The 15,841-nt window shown below is 40.6% G+C and overlaps 1 protein-coding gene across 1 annotated transcript; it reads left to right on the top strand.

The window, feature by feature from the left end:
* The first annotated feature begins 3,138 nt into the window (after positions 1-3,138).
* LOC117832558 (ectonucleotide pyrophosphatase/phosphodiesterase family member 7-like) lies at positions 3,139-15,031 on the top strand. Its single transcript, XM_034711742.1, has 6 exons — positions 3,139-3,703; positions 4,135-4,280; positions 6,229-6,858; positions 12,219-12,450; positions 14,363-14,486; positions 14,742-15,031. Exons 1-6 carry the CDS (start codon positions 3,466-3,468, stop codon positions 14,791-14,793), a joined length of 1,422 nt encoding a protein of 473 aa, XP_034567633.1. The 5' UTR covers positions 3,139-3,465; the 3' UTR covers positions 14,794-15,031.
* The last annotated feature ends 810 nt before the right edge of the window (positions 15,032-15,841 follow it).

Genomic DNA, 15,841 nt, shown 5'->3' with positions numbered 1-15,841 from the left:
TAATGTTACTGCAGAGAATCAGATGTTACGCAGTCTGTTTTGACACTAGGTTCTTCAGAGAACTAACATTTATTAATTCTGTATGTAACATAAAGGACACCTCTCCATATATCTGTCAATACAGTCGATGTAGTCACCACCCATATAAACTTGACTTCTACATTTCCCTTAGGTGTTAGATTGAACTGCTCCATATAGGTACTTGTGGGTCGTTGTTTTTGCAGCATTCACAATGCGATATTCTCTCGTGATTAGTTCACTTTTCTTATGTTTAGTTCTTGTTAAGGTTAAGCTCAAGAGTCTGAAGTCTCACAGAGGCCTCACAGAGGCTTACTTCACTGTTATGAACTTAAAAAACAAACTACTTTTCTTGTGGTTTACTTTTAATTAGCAGCTCTAGGTCTGCTGCTATAACAACAAGAGAGTTCATTTGCAAGTGTTGCCAGGTCTGTGCTTGAGAGGAAGAAGCAACTTCTTATATGTTTGTTTTTACAAAGGTAGTTTGATCCATCTGAGTGATGCATTCAAGGAGGTTGGGAAATCTTGGCGGTCACTAATACTACTACTACTACTACTACTACTACAACTACAACTATTACTACTACAACCATTACTACTACAACCATTACTACTAATACTACTACTACTACTACTACTACAACTATTACTACTACAACCATTACTACTCCTACTACTACAACTATTACTACTACAACCATTACTACTATTACTACTACAACCATTACTACTACTACTACTACTACAACCATTACTACTATTACTACTACAACCATTACTACTACTACTACTACTACAACCATTACTACTACAACCATTACTACTACTACTACTACAACCATTACTAATACTACTACTACTACAACCATTACTACTACAACCATTACTACTACTACTACAACCGTTACTACTAATACTACTACTACTACTACAGCTATAACTACTACTACTACTACTACTACAGCTATTACTACTACTACTACAGCTATTACTACTACTACTACTACTACAACTATTACTACTACTACAACTATTACTACTACTACTACAACTATTACTACTACTACTACTACAACTATTACTACTACTACTACAACTATTACTACTACTACAACTATTACTACTACTACTACTAAAACTATCACTACTACTACTACTACTACAACAATACCTACGACTACTACTAGAACTATAACTCCTACTACTACTACAACTATTACTACTACTACAACTATTACTACTACTACTTCAACAATAACTACTACTACTTCAACTATAACTACTACTATTACTTCAACTATTACTACTACTACTACTTCAACTATAACTACTACTACTTCAACTATAACTACTACTACTACTACAATTATTACTACTACTACTACAACTTTTACTACTACTACAACTATAACTGCTACTACTATAATAACAATAATAATAGTAATAAAATGATAATAAAGTAATAATGAAAATAATTGTAATGAAAATGAAAACACTAACGATAATAATAATGACAATGATAATAATAACAATAATAATAACAACAATTATCCTAATTATAATAATAATTATATCAATTTTTAGATTTAAAATAATAGTATTTATTATTATCATTATTATTATTACTATTATTATTGCTATTGTTATTATTATTATTATTATTATTATTATCATTATCATTATCATTATCATTATTATTATTATTATTATTATTGTTGTTGTTTTTGTTATTATTGTAATAATAATAATAATCAAAGTAACATTTTAACCCAACATCATAAGAATCCAAACAATACAAAAAGCAAACAACAAGAGGACTAAAGATGTAATGTCAGTGAAAAAGGAAGGAAAGCAGTGAAAAGAGATAAAAGCAGTAAAATGAGATAAAAACAACTGAAGCAGCTGAAGTGTTACAAGAAGATACAAGCAGGTAAGAGTGATAAAATAAGTAAAAGCAATAAAATATGTAGAGGCCTTCAAGTCAATATAAGGACGTACAGATAATAACAAGAGGTTAAAGCTTTAAAGAAGAGACAGATAAAAGGAAGGAAGGTATATAAATGCAGTGTAAAACTAAATAACAGGTCAGTAATAAGTAAAAAAGAAAGAAGAGTACAATTTAGGATATCAGGAATTAAAGCCAAATGAAGCAAAGGGAGATAAAATAATAACATAGTAATAAAACAATTTCACTGTTCCACTCACATGGAGCCAATGTAGGGAGGACAAGCTTAGAGTGAGCTTGGGAAATACCCTGTTTTTATTTAGTCAGTTCTAAGTGTGCATGTTCTGGACCCAACCTGATGGAGTTGTTTTGATGGGGGAGGTGTTCTGCTGCTGTGGTTGTGTACCGGCAGCAGAGAGTGCTAACGGCAAAAATCCCGACTTTCCTTCTTCAAGAATCTGTGAGGATCCCTGCGGGGTTCCTGAGCAGAGAGTGAGAGGGTCAGATAAAGTTTGCTTGCCCCTCAAGTTCAGAGTGTGTGTGTTTGATAAAGTTCTCATAGCAAAGATCTGAGACACGCGGCGGTCTCAGCAGTCCAGAACACACTCCCTCCGAATCTTGCTGACATTGGACGACGAGCGTATAGAGTTAATATGGGGAAAGCTAATGAATATGAATGAGGTAAATGAAAGCTGATGAATGTTATCCCTTATCTCCATAAAGATTGGACGATTCCCTTGAACCTCAGCCAAGGACACACACAATAAAGAGCCAATTTGAAGAGTTACCTTGTCTCGCAATTTGATGGACGTTGATAAGATTACATCACAACCAAAGTGATATATAATGTGTGGATGAGCTGAGTATGATCTGAGTTGAAACACTGAGGAGGGCGCAGTCAGAACAGTTTGTCCGTCGTAGAAATCAATGTTGATTTTAAAGATCTTCCAGAAATATCCTGAGGTAAAACACACATTAGGGTTACTAAAATGAATATGTCTATTAGGGCCGTTCCTTCCCCTGAGAGTAGTGCGAGCTGACGAAGAGATATACACTCTCATTTTCCTCTTCATTTTCCCTGTGTCAGATCAATCATGCGCCATCCCAACTCAAGGTGAAACCCATCAAAGTGCCATTCCCCCATTGTCAATGATATACAGGAAACTGTGACGCACAGACGGGGCCGGCAGACAAACAGAAAGACAGCATCAACAAGCGAGTTAGAGGGAAACAAACAGCCGCGATGCCCGGGGAGATTAATCTGCTTTACTGCCAGTCCTCAAGAGCAAAACAGGGGGGTTGATATTCAGCGTGAACACAACAAGCAGCTGTAAAAAACCACTCATAAACATCATCAGGCTGCGTGTAGAAAGTCCATGCAATCTATTAGATAAGATAACTTGAAGAAACTTTGCTCACATGCTTCGGAGGTGAGACACAACGAGGTGTATCCTCCTTCAAATGTGTGCTCCAGGTAGATCTGTGAAGTGTCTGCTTGCACCATGTTGTGGACTGCGTGTCTCTGCCTCCTCTGGGCCTCGTGCAGCCTTGCAGCCCCGGCAAACAAACAAACGAGACAGAAGGTGCTGCTGATCTCCTTCGATGGTTTCCGCTGGGATTACGACCGCGATGTGGACACGCCGAACCTCGACAAAATGGCCAGGGATGGAGTCAAAGCTCTGTATGTCACACCTCCTTACCTCACTATCACCAGCCCTTCACACTTCACCCTCTTGACAGGTAAAGTGTTTCATTTTCTACAACAGTGCTCCCAGTTGGCAGGGGATCTGCATATCATGGCAGAGTAGGAACCAGCTCTGGGTTTAGCTTGGGAAAGGATTGAAAAAAGCCACGGGAAAAAGGAATTAGTTGTAATTGAATGTCCCAGGGTCCAACAGCTTTTATAGCTGAGTAAGATAATTATGCTTGGATGACTGAGGGAAGAATTCTGTGCTCCCTTTTTCTTATTTTGACTCTCAAATCATCAGCGCCAGCTAAAAGAAAATTTAACTTCCTTGAAATTAAATTCCTCTAATCTCCGAAGTTGGTCATAAGACCTTGTCCAAAAGCGTCATGCCACTCAGCCCGTTAAGTTGATAGAATTTTTAATGTGAATGTGTCACGCTCTGAATAATGAGTGCAAGCAGACTGACAGTGATTCTCTTCTGTAGGCCGCTACATTGAGAACCACGGGGTAATCCACAACATGTGGTTCAACACAACCACCACTCAGACGAAGCCGTACTATCAGACTCAGTTTGTGAATGAGTGGTGGGACAATGGCAGTCTGCCTATCTGGATCACAGCGGAGAAACAGGTCTGTGCCGCACCGTTTTCAGCTTATCTCTGTCAGAGACTGTTTGTCTGTTTACAGCACAGGAAACCATTTCTCTTGACGAAACACCTCTGAAGGCCTGCGGAATCATTTCAGGCGGATCACCGCGGTTATATTTGCAAATTATTTGGATGGTGTGGATGTTGACTGCATGCAAATGACAGCCGCAGTGCAGGCCGCTGCATATGCAGAGCTGTAGATTCAAGGAAAAGGAACATTGGATGATTAGAACTTTTATACTTGGACTCCCAGAGGAAAATTTTACTGCTCAAGGCTTTCCCTTCTAAGTCTCTGGAGACAAATTTGAGATTCTCACTTCAGCCTCATTCAAGTTTCAAATTCTTCTCATTTGTTTCTCCTAAAATTCACTAGGAGAAATAGTTGAGACCATGACATGAGTCTTATTTGAGATATCTCATTAACGGCTAATTTGTTTTTGGCCTTTTTGCCTTTATTTGACAGGACAGCTGAGGAGAGACAGGAAATGTGGGGAGTAGTGAGCGGGGGAAGACTTGCAGGAAATGGTCGACCAGCTGGGAATCGAACCGGCGATCCCTGCAACGACGACTGCAGTCTCTGTATGTGGGGCCCTTAAGGCTGATTTATACTTCTGCGTTGAATCGACGGCGTACCCTACGCCGGGGGTCCGCGTAGCTCCCGTACCTACGCACGTAGCTGACGTGCACCTCCTCCAAAATGTAACTCCCCGTAGAGCCGACGCGGACCTCAAGCCCTGTGATTGGTCCGCTCGGCGGCTTTGTCTTTCCCGCATTTACAACACTTCCGGGATCCCGGACATCGGCCGCACATCGGCCGTGTATTTCATCTCCTCCTCTCTATTCTTCATGTAATCATGTCTGTGTGATAAACAGCAACATGTATCAGCTGTAGATTAACATAACACGCTCTGAATCTCTGTGAGAAAGTAAACAGAGATCGATGCGGGACCGGAAGCAGGCGACCGGCTACCAGAGAGACCGCACTGCCCTCTAGTGTTTCGGCGGAGAATTGCTGCGCGACACGGACACACCTACGCACAAGTATGTGGGGCTCAAGTCCGCGTCAGCCCCTGCTGCGTAGGGGAGACGCAGAAGTATAAATCAGCCTTAAGTCTCTGGAGACAAAATTGAGATTCTCACTTCAGCCTCATTCAAGCTTCAAATAGTTCTCATTAGTTTCTCCTAAAATTCACTAGGAGAAATAGTTGAGACCATGACATGAGTCTTATTTGAGACTTAAATGAGAGATCTCATTAACGGCTCATTTGTTTTTGGCCTTTTTGCCTTTATTTGACAGGACAGCTGAAGAGAGACAGGAAATGTGGGGAGTAGTGAGCGGGGGAAGACTTGAAGACTTGAGATCTCCTCTCTAAATTTCTTTTCCTATGGGGTTGCAGAAGAACAAAAGAGGCTTTATTTACCTCATTAGCGTGGGCGACGACTACACGGCATGTCATAGTCCGGCTTATCACAGAAACCAGTATTTGGTTTTGTGTTTTATTTTCTTTAATTGCCAGAGAATGATCCTGTTATCACGAGAAAATCCGCTTTGTTATCCAAGATTAGAAAAATAAACCCAGATCTCATTAAAACAACCTTAAAATTGCCTGTTATCACAGTACAGCTGATTAAATATAATACACTGATACATGTCATTTTAGACATTTAAAGTACTGCTATATGTTATCTCAATCCAGCTGTATCTTCTTTACTCAGGTTACAGTGTTGACTAATGTTGCATGTCTTAATCTTATTGATTGCAACATACAGAACATCTCTGCAAGCTCTGATTTGAAAAAGGATCCTTACAGTGCATAATTAAAGCCTAAGGTCCACTGACAAAGCTGCTGTGTTTGGTGATTTGGGAGTTAGAACTTGTTGCATATTCATCTGCGTGTTGCTAATGCATGTCCTTTTTCCAACCCTTCCAGGGCCGAAAGGCTGGCTCTCTTCACTTCCCTGGCACAGCCTCCACATACCAGGGACAGGCTGCTTCGGTGAGGGAAGTGGAGCCAATCCTGTACAACTACAAGAACGAGACCGCGTGGAGAATGAATTCCGACAAGGTGATGGGCTGGTTCAGGGACCTGGATCTGGACTTTGTATCGTTGTACTTTGGTGAGCCGGATGGCGTGGGACACCGGTACGGTCCTGACTCCCCCGAGCGACGAGAGATGGTGAAGCAAGTAGACCGAACGGTGGGATATATCCGAGACTCTGCTGAAAGACACGGGCTGAGCGACCACCTGAACATCATCATCACAGCCGACCATGGCATGACCTCGGTGTACCGCAACGGTCTGGTTAAAGAGATCACCCTATCTAAGATCCCAGGCTTCTCTTTCCGTGATCTGTCCTTTCACCTGGTGGACTTTGGCCCTTCTGGGATGCTGTTGCCCAAACCGGGGATGCTGGACAAGGTCTACAATGCCTTGAAGGGGGCCCATCCACACCTCCATGTGTTCAAGAAGGAGGAGATGCCGGAGCGTCTTCACTTCGCCAAAAACGATCGGATCCTCCCGATCGTATTATGGGCCGACCCGGGATACGTCATCAACGGGGTGGGTTGACAGATAACATTCAATCTTCCTCTTTGTGCACAACAAGCCTTTCCCAATAACAAGAGTCACCAGGCTATCTGATGACTCCATGTAAACCAATCTGCAGCAATGCAACAAAGATCAACTGCTGCAGGACTGTCCCCCTAGGAGAACAGGGTCTACAACAGGGTCAATAAGTTAATCGATCATCAGTTTTATATGTTCAAAAGTCAAGCTCTATATAGACATGCCAAGAAAGATTTTTGATGACACATTGCATAAAGAGCAGGTCTGGACTGCACTCTTTAGAGAAAACAAACAGTAATCCACCAAAAGCAAATATAAGGCGACAGGAGCAAGAACAGACTTCAGACAGAAACCTTGAGCAGGACCAGACTCATTGGACGGCCATCTGCCAGAACCAGTCAACATTTATCTATTATTGTAACCCACACTTTGTGTCTCCTTGAATGAACAGGTAGTATCTAGTATGTGCCAGTGTAGTACTTGCTGAGTAATGGTGGGGTCCAAGTCCTGGCCTTGGGTCTGATTTGAGACCTACTTGGACGCTAGTTAGTCAGTTAGTTAGTTAGTTAGTTAGGTAGTTATGTAGTTAGTGTTTTATGTTGAATAAGGCCCTTGTATTTTTTCAGTTTTGAGCAAGGGCTGGTACATATGTTCGCCTGCGTGTGCGTTCACATGTCCTTTCGTTCAGCAACAGTTCCTGCCAGGATGCTTGAAGAGAAGCCATAAATCATGTGATATGCTTTCAAAGATTTTACAACAAATGCAAGAGCATGCATACATGTTAGATATGTATGAAAACCATTAGGGGCGGAGCCGGGCTTCTTCGACTGGGGTGGCCAAACTGGGGCGCTGACTTTTGTAGGGGTGACATTTCTGACTCTCACTTTGACTGCTTACATTTTATGTTATGTTCCTGTACGTAGTTTTACTTTGTAAAGTAACGCAACAAAATGGCATAAAAAAAAATCTACTGACCCAAAAGATGTATGTCCAAAGTCAGATATAAAAGTGACAAACAGAAGAGAAGGTCCTACGTGTAAATGCAAGGGAAACTACTCACAGGCTTCTGCAACACAGTCAAAACAAGGGATGCCTCTGAGAAGACAGCTGGTTATAGTGCAGGTTTTGGGGGTGGCCTCTGGGATGGCAAATGAGATGTCAGACCACTCCTGGTCTGCTCCTAAGAATTAACTATGGGAGAAAATCAGGACCAACTAAGACCTCAACAGACATCTGTCCAGTGAAGTGAGATGCCATAGTTAGCCTACGTTGACCTTTGATTACATTACTGTTAGCAAGCTTATGGTAGCATTAACCCTCCAAAGTGACTTAGCTACTAGGTCCAAGATGTTTGGTTGGCATTTTTGATTTTATTCCACACCTGTAGTTATTCCACAGCAGCAGGAACAGTGATTTATGCAGGGTGTGTCACTTCATTGTTAATTTAAATCTTCAATTTAGCTGACAGGAGCAGTCAGAGTCGAATGTTCAGAAATAAAATGTGACCGGGTTTGACTTGGACTTGACTCAGATTCTTCTCTTGTGACTTGGACTCCACTCAGACTTGAACAACGAGGACTCAAGACTTGACCTGGACTCAAGGTTTGCCTACACCTAACCAACCTGCATCACATTAACAACTTGTGAGGAAGACAGACACTAAAGGACATCTTAAAGAGGAACATAAAAACAGACTTTGGTCTTGCGTTTGTATGGGGTGCCATAGGGGGAACGATGTCAGAGCATCAGCAGCAGTCATTAGAAGTGAGAGTGGGACAGTTGTAGGGTTGCACACAGACATTATCTAATCCCTAAATGTCTACAGAAATGACCCAATTCAAATGGTTTCTCCCATGTCTCTGAATTGGGTTTGGAAAAAGTGTTAAAAATACCATGCATAAGTTATAGAAGGATACGTAGATTTATGAGACCTGAGAGGCCTTTATTTACAGTCATGCAAATCTAAAACTGATAAGCATATTGACTAACGAGGCTGCAGCAATGATCAGGCACGTCATAAAGATGTCGTCCTTGATGTCGCTGACCTTGATTTGGCCATAAATGAAACATACTTAAGAGTTTGAGACCATAAAGAGATGTGCTGCGGCAGTTTTCTGCCCACTGCAGGCCCTATTGATTTACCCTTTAAAGTAAACAGTTACCTCAGTTTGCCATTTGTGCCCCATCAACATGCCGAGCTGCGGAGAGAAGCTCTGAAACAGGAGCCAAACACCAAAAAACAGCACTTTGAGGCGAGGAAACACATCATTCACACTTGTTTTTGTTCTCTTTTGGTTACTTATTTATTATCTTAAATCAATATTACTCTGACCCAGTTAAATGGATGGATGGAGATTAATTGAATGGCCTTGGCATAGTAAGGAAGATGAAAAAGGACTGGTGAGAGTCTTTACACATCACCTAGTTTATTCAAGAAATGTCCTCCAGGCCTGACTACCAAAACACAAAAAAATACCAAGTTGTATTTTCTGCTCATCAAAATGGTGAAACTGGACTCTTTCAAACCAGTTAAATTCTAATCTGAGTACATTACAATTTTAATCAAGTGCATTTGCATGTCCTCGGGATAATCCAGGCCTGGCTGATGACATGCAGGGCTCTCGAATGCTTCATGAAGCTATTCATGCCTCGGAAATTCAAAATTAGCATTTTCACTTGGCTCCACGCTCGCTCAGTCGCTCCGCTGTGCAGTAACTTTGCGACTGAATGTGTCAGTCAGTGCTGAGAGCCATTAAATCAGAATGTATTTCAAAAGACTAAAGTAATTCAATCATGAAATGGCTTCAAATGCTGAGTACCAGGAAAATAATCAGTCCTGTGGATCCCCCTTATGATGTGACGGGTTATCTACAGTTTATAGGTCAAGACCGGCCCTGATCATAACTATACTATCTAGTCTCTGTTCACTCTCTTTATGGCCGAACTCCTCTTAGTTCGATCTCAGGGAGGGATAAGCATGTTGAGAATGTTACATAACAGCTGAAAGATAACCAGGCATCCTATATGACTCATACATCTACAACAAAGTTCATTTTAATGGACACATATTAAAGGGCTATGTCTTTGTTTGCAAATATGACATGCATCCCTTGGATTTAAATTCTTATTGAGCCATTTGTGTTGGTTGGCAGTAGTCACAAAGAGAAAATAGGCCTCTATTCTTCTGGATGGGAAGGATGTTTTTGCTTGGCCTATACCTCCCTCTGCTGACGGAACAAGGGTAGAGTGTAAGGTGGGAACTCTGTTGCAGGAGAGGTCTTGTTTCTAGAACCGCTGGCTTAAAAAATGTTCAATATCCAGTAGTTAAATCCAACAAATTCGGTCCTGCAGCTCATTTTGCAGTACATTTTCTGATTTAAATTAAATAAGATCTGAAAGACGGTCAGCTGAAAGAGTACAGTAGTATGTCTGTTGTGAAATAGGGATGGTGTGTGTATAAAAATAAGCAACTAATTGATGTTAACTGGCTCTTCTCACCCTTTATATATTCTAAAAACAACATATCCCTCAAATTTAGAGATGTATTTTGCAGATATTTGTAATTCCAAAGTCAGTTGTGCTACTTTAACAACCCCTCTAAGTTCAATTTCATCCCAATCCTGCTTTTTCTGGTGTAAAAGTACAACTCTGTTTTATTTTAAAGGTCCCATACTGGTCTTTTCAAGCTGTCTACAACATGTCTTATAGTTCTCCTTTGAGTAAGGTCTTGAATTCAGGATCTGCAGCCTCTCAGCTTCAAACTTTATCTGTGTTGCACACCACACACATGATCCAGATCCCTTAACCCCCAAACGGAGGAAGCAGCAGTTGACGTGTTGCAGCTGCGGTTACAGCATGTCTCCGAGTGGTACGTTAAAGTCTCAGTGACGTCCCTACTTCCTTGTAATTTTGGGCGGAGCTTCATGCAGACGGGTCTTGTTGTTGAAGCAGTCTGAAGTTAAGTTGTTAGCACAAACAAACAAATTAGCAGCAACTGTAGCCGGCATGTTGTTGTTTTAAATAAAGTTACCACTGTTTTATTCAATACTCTGGTGCTGAGATGGATTATAGACATCTGTGTTGGGTTCGGTCTACAACCAACAACAGAACAGTTGTCCTGTCTGGCTCTAACCTTTGACATCTTGACTCTGCAACCCCAACGCAAATCACAACAGCATATGAAGAAGTGGGAGTGGTTTTGCATGCATGCCTAATGAAATCACTTGCAGAAATCCAAAACCCCTTGCAGAAGCTTTCTTTTCCAAGTAGGTGAGCTAAAGCAGGGGTTCCCAAACTTTTCAGCCCGCAACCCCCAAAATATACGTAGGTGCCAAAGAATTGTGACCCCTACTGTCCCTCCAAGAGGTTAAATGTTGCTTCATACTTCAAAATTAGTTCACCTACATGCACATGTAGATGTTTCCTGTGCTGCTAACTCTTAGCTAACCCTAACCCTAACTTAAGGAGTCGTCTGGCAACAAAGAAAGGCAGAAAACTGATGAAATGTACAGATTTGCAGAGTTTTATGTAAAATGTAACTACAATTTTTGTCTATATTGTTACAATACTTGGTAAAGTAAGCAAATTTAGATTACTTAAAAAAAAACCAAGATCTGGAAGAAATCTCACGACCCCCTATTGGTGTCTCGCGACCCCCCAGGGGGTCCCGACCCACACTTTGGGAACCCCTGAGCTACAGAAACAACCCTGCAGCTTTCAAGGACTTTCAAGAACTTTCAAGAACTGTTGTTTGTCTTGTTTCTGTAAGATTATTTTGGGGGCTATTTGCTTTTATTTGATAGGACAGCTTGTTGGGACCATAGACTGTATAATAAATAGACGTAGTATCCATGACGTCACCCATCTGTTCCTGAAGCCCTGCTTTGAAGCCGATCATTGGCGGGTGTCATATTGGAAATGCTGAACACAACTACACTTTGTCTGAGCTAGTGTGAGGTGAAAAGGCGGGGCTTTATCCTTTTCACTAACACCTACAGGGTGCCCGCCTGTCAATCAAGTCAGGAATGCCCTTATATGGGCAAAACTCATAAGTTTAATCTCTTAAAAAAAAGGAATTATAAAAAAAATCCCAAGAGAGAAATTAGCTATTCAGACCTTATCTGTTTTTGCACCAGGCTGTAAACATGTTTATTAATGCTGCAAAGATCGTCTTTTTTGAATGGGTGTGTATGTGGTTTCCGGTGTTCCTGCAGCCAGCCTCTAGTGGATGCTCGATGAACTGCAGTTCTAGCACTTCTGCATGGGCTTCACATTTTAAGACCAGAGTTTGCTGCTTGGTCAGGACTGGGGAAGGATCCTACAACTAAAGCCACCTTCTGTTTGTGTCCCTGCAGTATTTTCCAGTTCAGTTCCACAAAGGCGAGCACGGCTTCGACAACCAGGAGCTGGACATGAAGGCCTTCTTCAGGGCAGTGGGTCCAGCGTTTCACGAGAACCTGGAGGTGGGACCCTTTGAGACGGTGAACATTTACGCCCTCATGTGTCACATCCTGGGCATCACGCCGGACGTCAACGACGGCCACCTGAACGTCACTCAACACATGCTGGTTACCAGTTCTAGACCGGGTGAGTTTTCAACAGACTAATGAGTCTCTCCCTGAGGCTGGGGAAAGTGTGTCACTTCAGCACCTGCTTCTCCATTACTAGGCCATTCATCCATCATTCCAGACATCAGGCGCCCAGATCAGGTGTACGTTTGAAAAGGTTACAAGAAAGGAGGTCTCAGGAGTTGATTCCAAGCGCCTGATGTTAACACGGGCACAACAAACTTTTGTTTGTGTTGAATTTGGTGTTTTCTATGGAGGATTCAAGGGGTCTTATCTCTTTGCTGGTCTTGCCCTGAACTTTAAATTTTTTTTAAATGAATTCTAAAATCCAAAAATGCACAGCTATTGCACTTATAGGTGACAAACATGTATATAGAAGCACTGCTAAGACAGAACATTTTCAAACATATGAAAAAAAGAGGATATAGAGTCTTATCTTTCTGTTTCTACCATTGGTTCATATTCTATTCTGAAGAAAGAGAGGAATAACTTCAAAAGGATGAGCTACAGAAGTAGTGTCAAAACATAATTATGAGTATCTAGAGAGAATAGAGTATAAGGTAAGGAAGGAAAACTCAATTAATGCTTGAAGGAGTTTGCCTTACTTGCAAATAATCACAGTGGCGCAAGCAGTCGATACAAATAACCGGGTGTTGAATACTCCCTGTATAACTTTGCAGAGAGTTAACAATGGTTCCTTCAGCCTGCATGGTTTGAGTCTCTAAATACATAATACAACCCAGAGAGAGTTGTCAAAAAAAACTCTATAGAGTTAGATGCTTCTCTCTGAAGGTCGGATTTCTCTTTGTAGGTCACATGGAGGCATCAATATTAAATCAAAGCTGTTAAAGACTCCAGTTCCACAACTTACACACTCAATTTTACATAAAATCAGCAAAGATGAAAGAGGTATAAACATTTTAAAGCTCCCATAAGGAACTTTTGGTGTCAAATGTGGCGCCCCCCTGTGGACAAAATAAAACCTCTTTGCATGTCCTGTACACTAAGTAGCTTTTTGTTACAAAAGGTGCATTTCAACCAAGAGTTCCGGGGTCTGTTAGCCCCCAGAACTACTTTACCCTGAACTAAAAGGTTCCTGTGACCCCATAGTTGTCTGTGTTTCGACTGCGGGCTGAAGTCCCAGGTAGATTGTGTACATCAGGCCAGTGATGTATGGAGGGAATAATAAATAAATGCACTACACCACCAGACCAGTAGAGGGCAGTAAAATAAAAGAGGAATGCCATTCATCACAGATGACACCATAGAAGAAGACGGACAGGCAGGTATCATTATGAGCAACACAACAGTTAGCCTGTTAGCATGGAAGAGACTAAATATCTGATGAGGATATTTTGAAATCTCAATAAAAACTAAACTAGTTTGCATTCCCAGGAACTCCCTCTGTGTTTCAACAGCTGTGCAAACTCCACAAACACTGACACGTTCAGTTGAAGGTCTCCAGTTTACAGGGTCACTTTTAAAACCGGAACACCGGGAGGAGACGCATTCACGGTGGGCTGAGAAAAGACTACTGTTACAAGCTGCTAAATCAAGAGAATCCCAGCTTCTTCTTTTGAAAAGTACACACACATACAAAAAAGATAGAACAAATAAAAACTAATGAAAGAAAGAGAAATCAAGTGAATCACAGATGTGTGTGATGTTATTGTGGACGGAGGGAGGAATAAAAACACTGAGGTTAATCTACCAATCAGACACCTTCAGCATTGCAGGCCCTGCCCCCCAAAAGTCCCTGGACCTTTGAAAGTACTACCCCCCTAGCAGGGGCTTTTCAGGGGGGGGGGGATCCTGGGAATAAATACCCCCCTAGAATAAAGAGTATAACATCACAAAACTACAGAAGGAAGTTAAAAAAAAAAAAAAAAAAGTTGGAATCTTAATGTTTTCTTCCTTTTGTTTGATTGCAGGTGAACCTATGAATTACCTGCAAAGTGTCTTCACTGGGCTGGCTGCAGTGGCTGGATTCCTTGTTGTAGTTTTCCTTGCAGTGATGTCCCACAAAATCCTAAAGAAGAAGAACACAGATAAAAGGTAATGAATGAAAAATCTCCTTTTAACTGTGATTACTGTTAGATTAAAATTAAATGATTATTCAATTACAGGATATCTCTGTATAATGATTTACTACTTTATTGTATTTCAATTCATCCCACTGTAATCATGATATCAGACAATACTGATTTGATTAGGATGAGTTCATTATTTACAGGGTTTGTCTCTTCCTGCTGGAAGTTAATGATCAAGAATGTCTTTTTTCTAAGTCTTATCTCCTTCCCTGTGTTTCAGATCGGGGAGTTCCAAACAGCCAACAGAAAAAGACATTACTACATCATTTTGATCCCCACACACAGTACCCCCTTCTACTGTTTCAGACTGTGTGCAAAGAAAGGAAATGCACTCAGTCCAGCACAGGGACCCAAAGACAAGAGATGCAAAGCCATGTTAGGGAATTGCTTTCATTCAAAGCTGAGGAAACAAATGAACTGTGCAGAACAAAAATCAAGAGTTGAGTTATTGCTTTGTTCAGTATTTGGTTGAAACTTTCATTATATGTTGTAATTAAATTTATGAATGAATACACTCCGTCTAAATTGCATTTTGTTCTATTAGTTTACATGTTTGTGAGTTGATCCTCATGATCATGATCCTCTTGAAATCTGAAACCTCTAAATCAACCACTAATCTGATAGAAAAACATTGCAATTATATTGAACTGTAACAAATAAGTAGAACATAAGGGCAAAAATAAAATAAAAAATAACAAAAATAAAATAAAAATAACAAGAAAATTACAAAATGATACTAGGAGTTAGAGTTAGTCCTGGTTTTAGAGGGCAGTTCTTGTTTTTATTGCGTCCTATCACTCATGTAAAGCTGCTTTCAGTGCAAGGCCCGCTGTTGCACTTGATTCGTATCCGTGATGTCTCTTTTGCCAGTTAGTGAACGGTTCAATCAACAGACGGTGGCTGCGGAGGGACACATTTTAGCAAACCCATTCAGCGTTGCCCGCCTCTCGCCTGAAAAAAGTGCCAAGTTACGCAACGTGGATATGAACTTCCGGTTATGACTTTCAAACTTCGACTGTTTTGGACAACTTAAAGAAAATTCCTCACATATATTTTTTTCGTGTATATTATACAACGAATTGTAAAGTAAAATAAGTAAAAATAAATAAATAAATAAATAAAAAAAATAAAAATAACAATACATTCGCTTTAAAAGTAATGTACATTAATTTGAAGTCTAAAATAAATGAAAGTTATGAGAACACAAAACATCTAAATTAAATATATTTTTTAAGATAGATGGTTACATATTTATTATTGCTAATACTAAAAATCTTAAAAACAAAATTTCTGAGTATGTTACTTAACTTACATGCGGTA

The sequence above is a fragment of the Notolabrus celidotus genome, chromosome 20 (assembly GCF_009762535.1).
Source record: "Notolabrus celidotus isolate fNotCel1 chromosome 20, fNotCel1.pri, whole genome shotgun sequence".
Lineage (NCBI taxonomy): Eukaryota > Metazoa > Chordata > Actinopteri > Labriformes > Labridae > Notolabrus > Notolabrus celidotus.
Note: the sequence above shows the minus strand (reverse complement) of the source record. Positions and strands in the feature narration are given on the sequence as shown.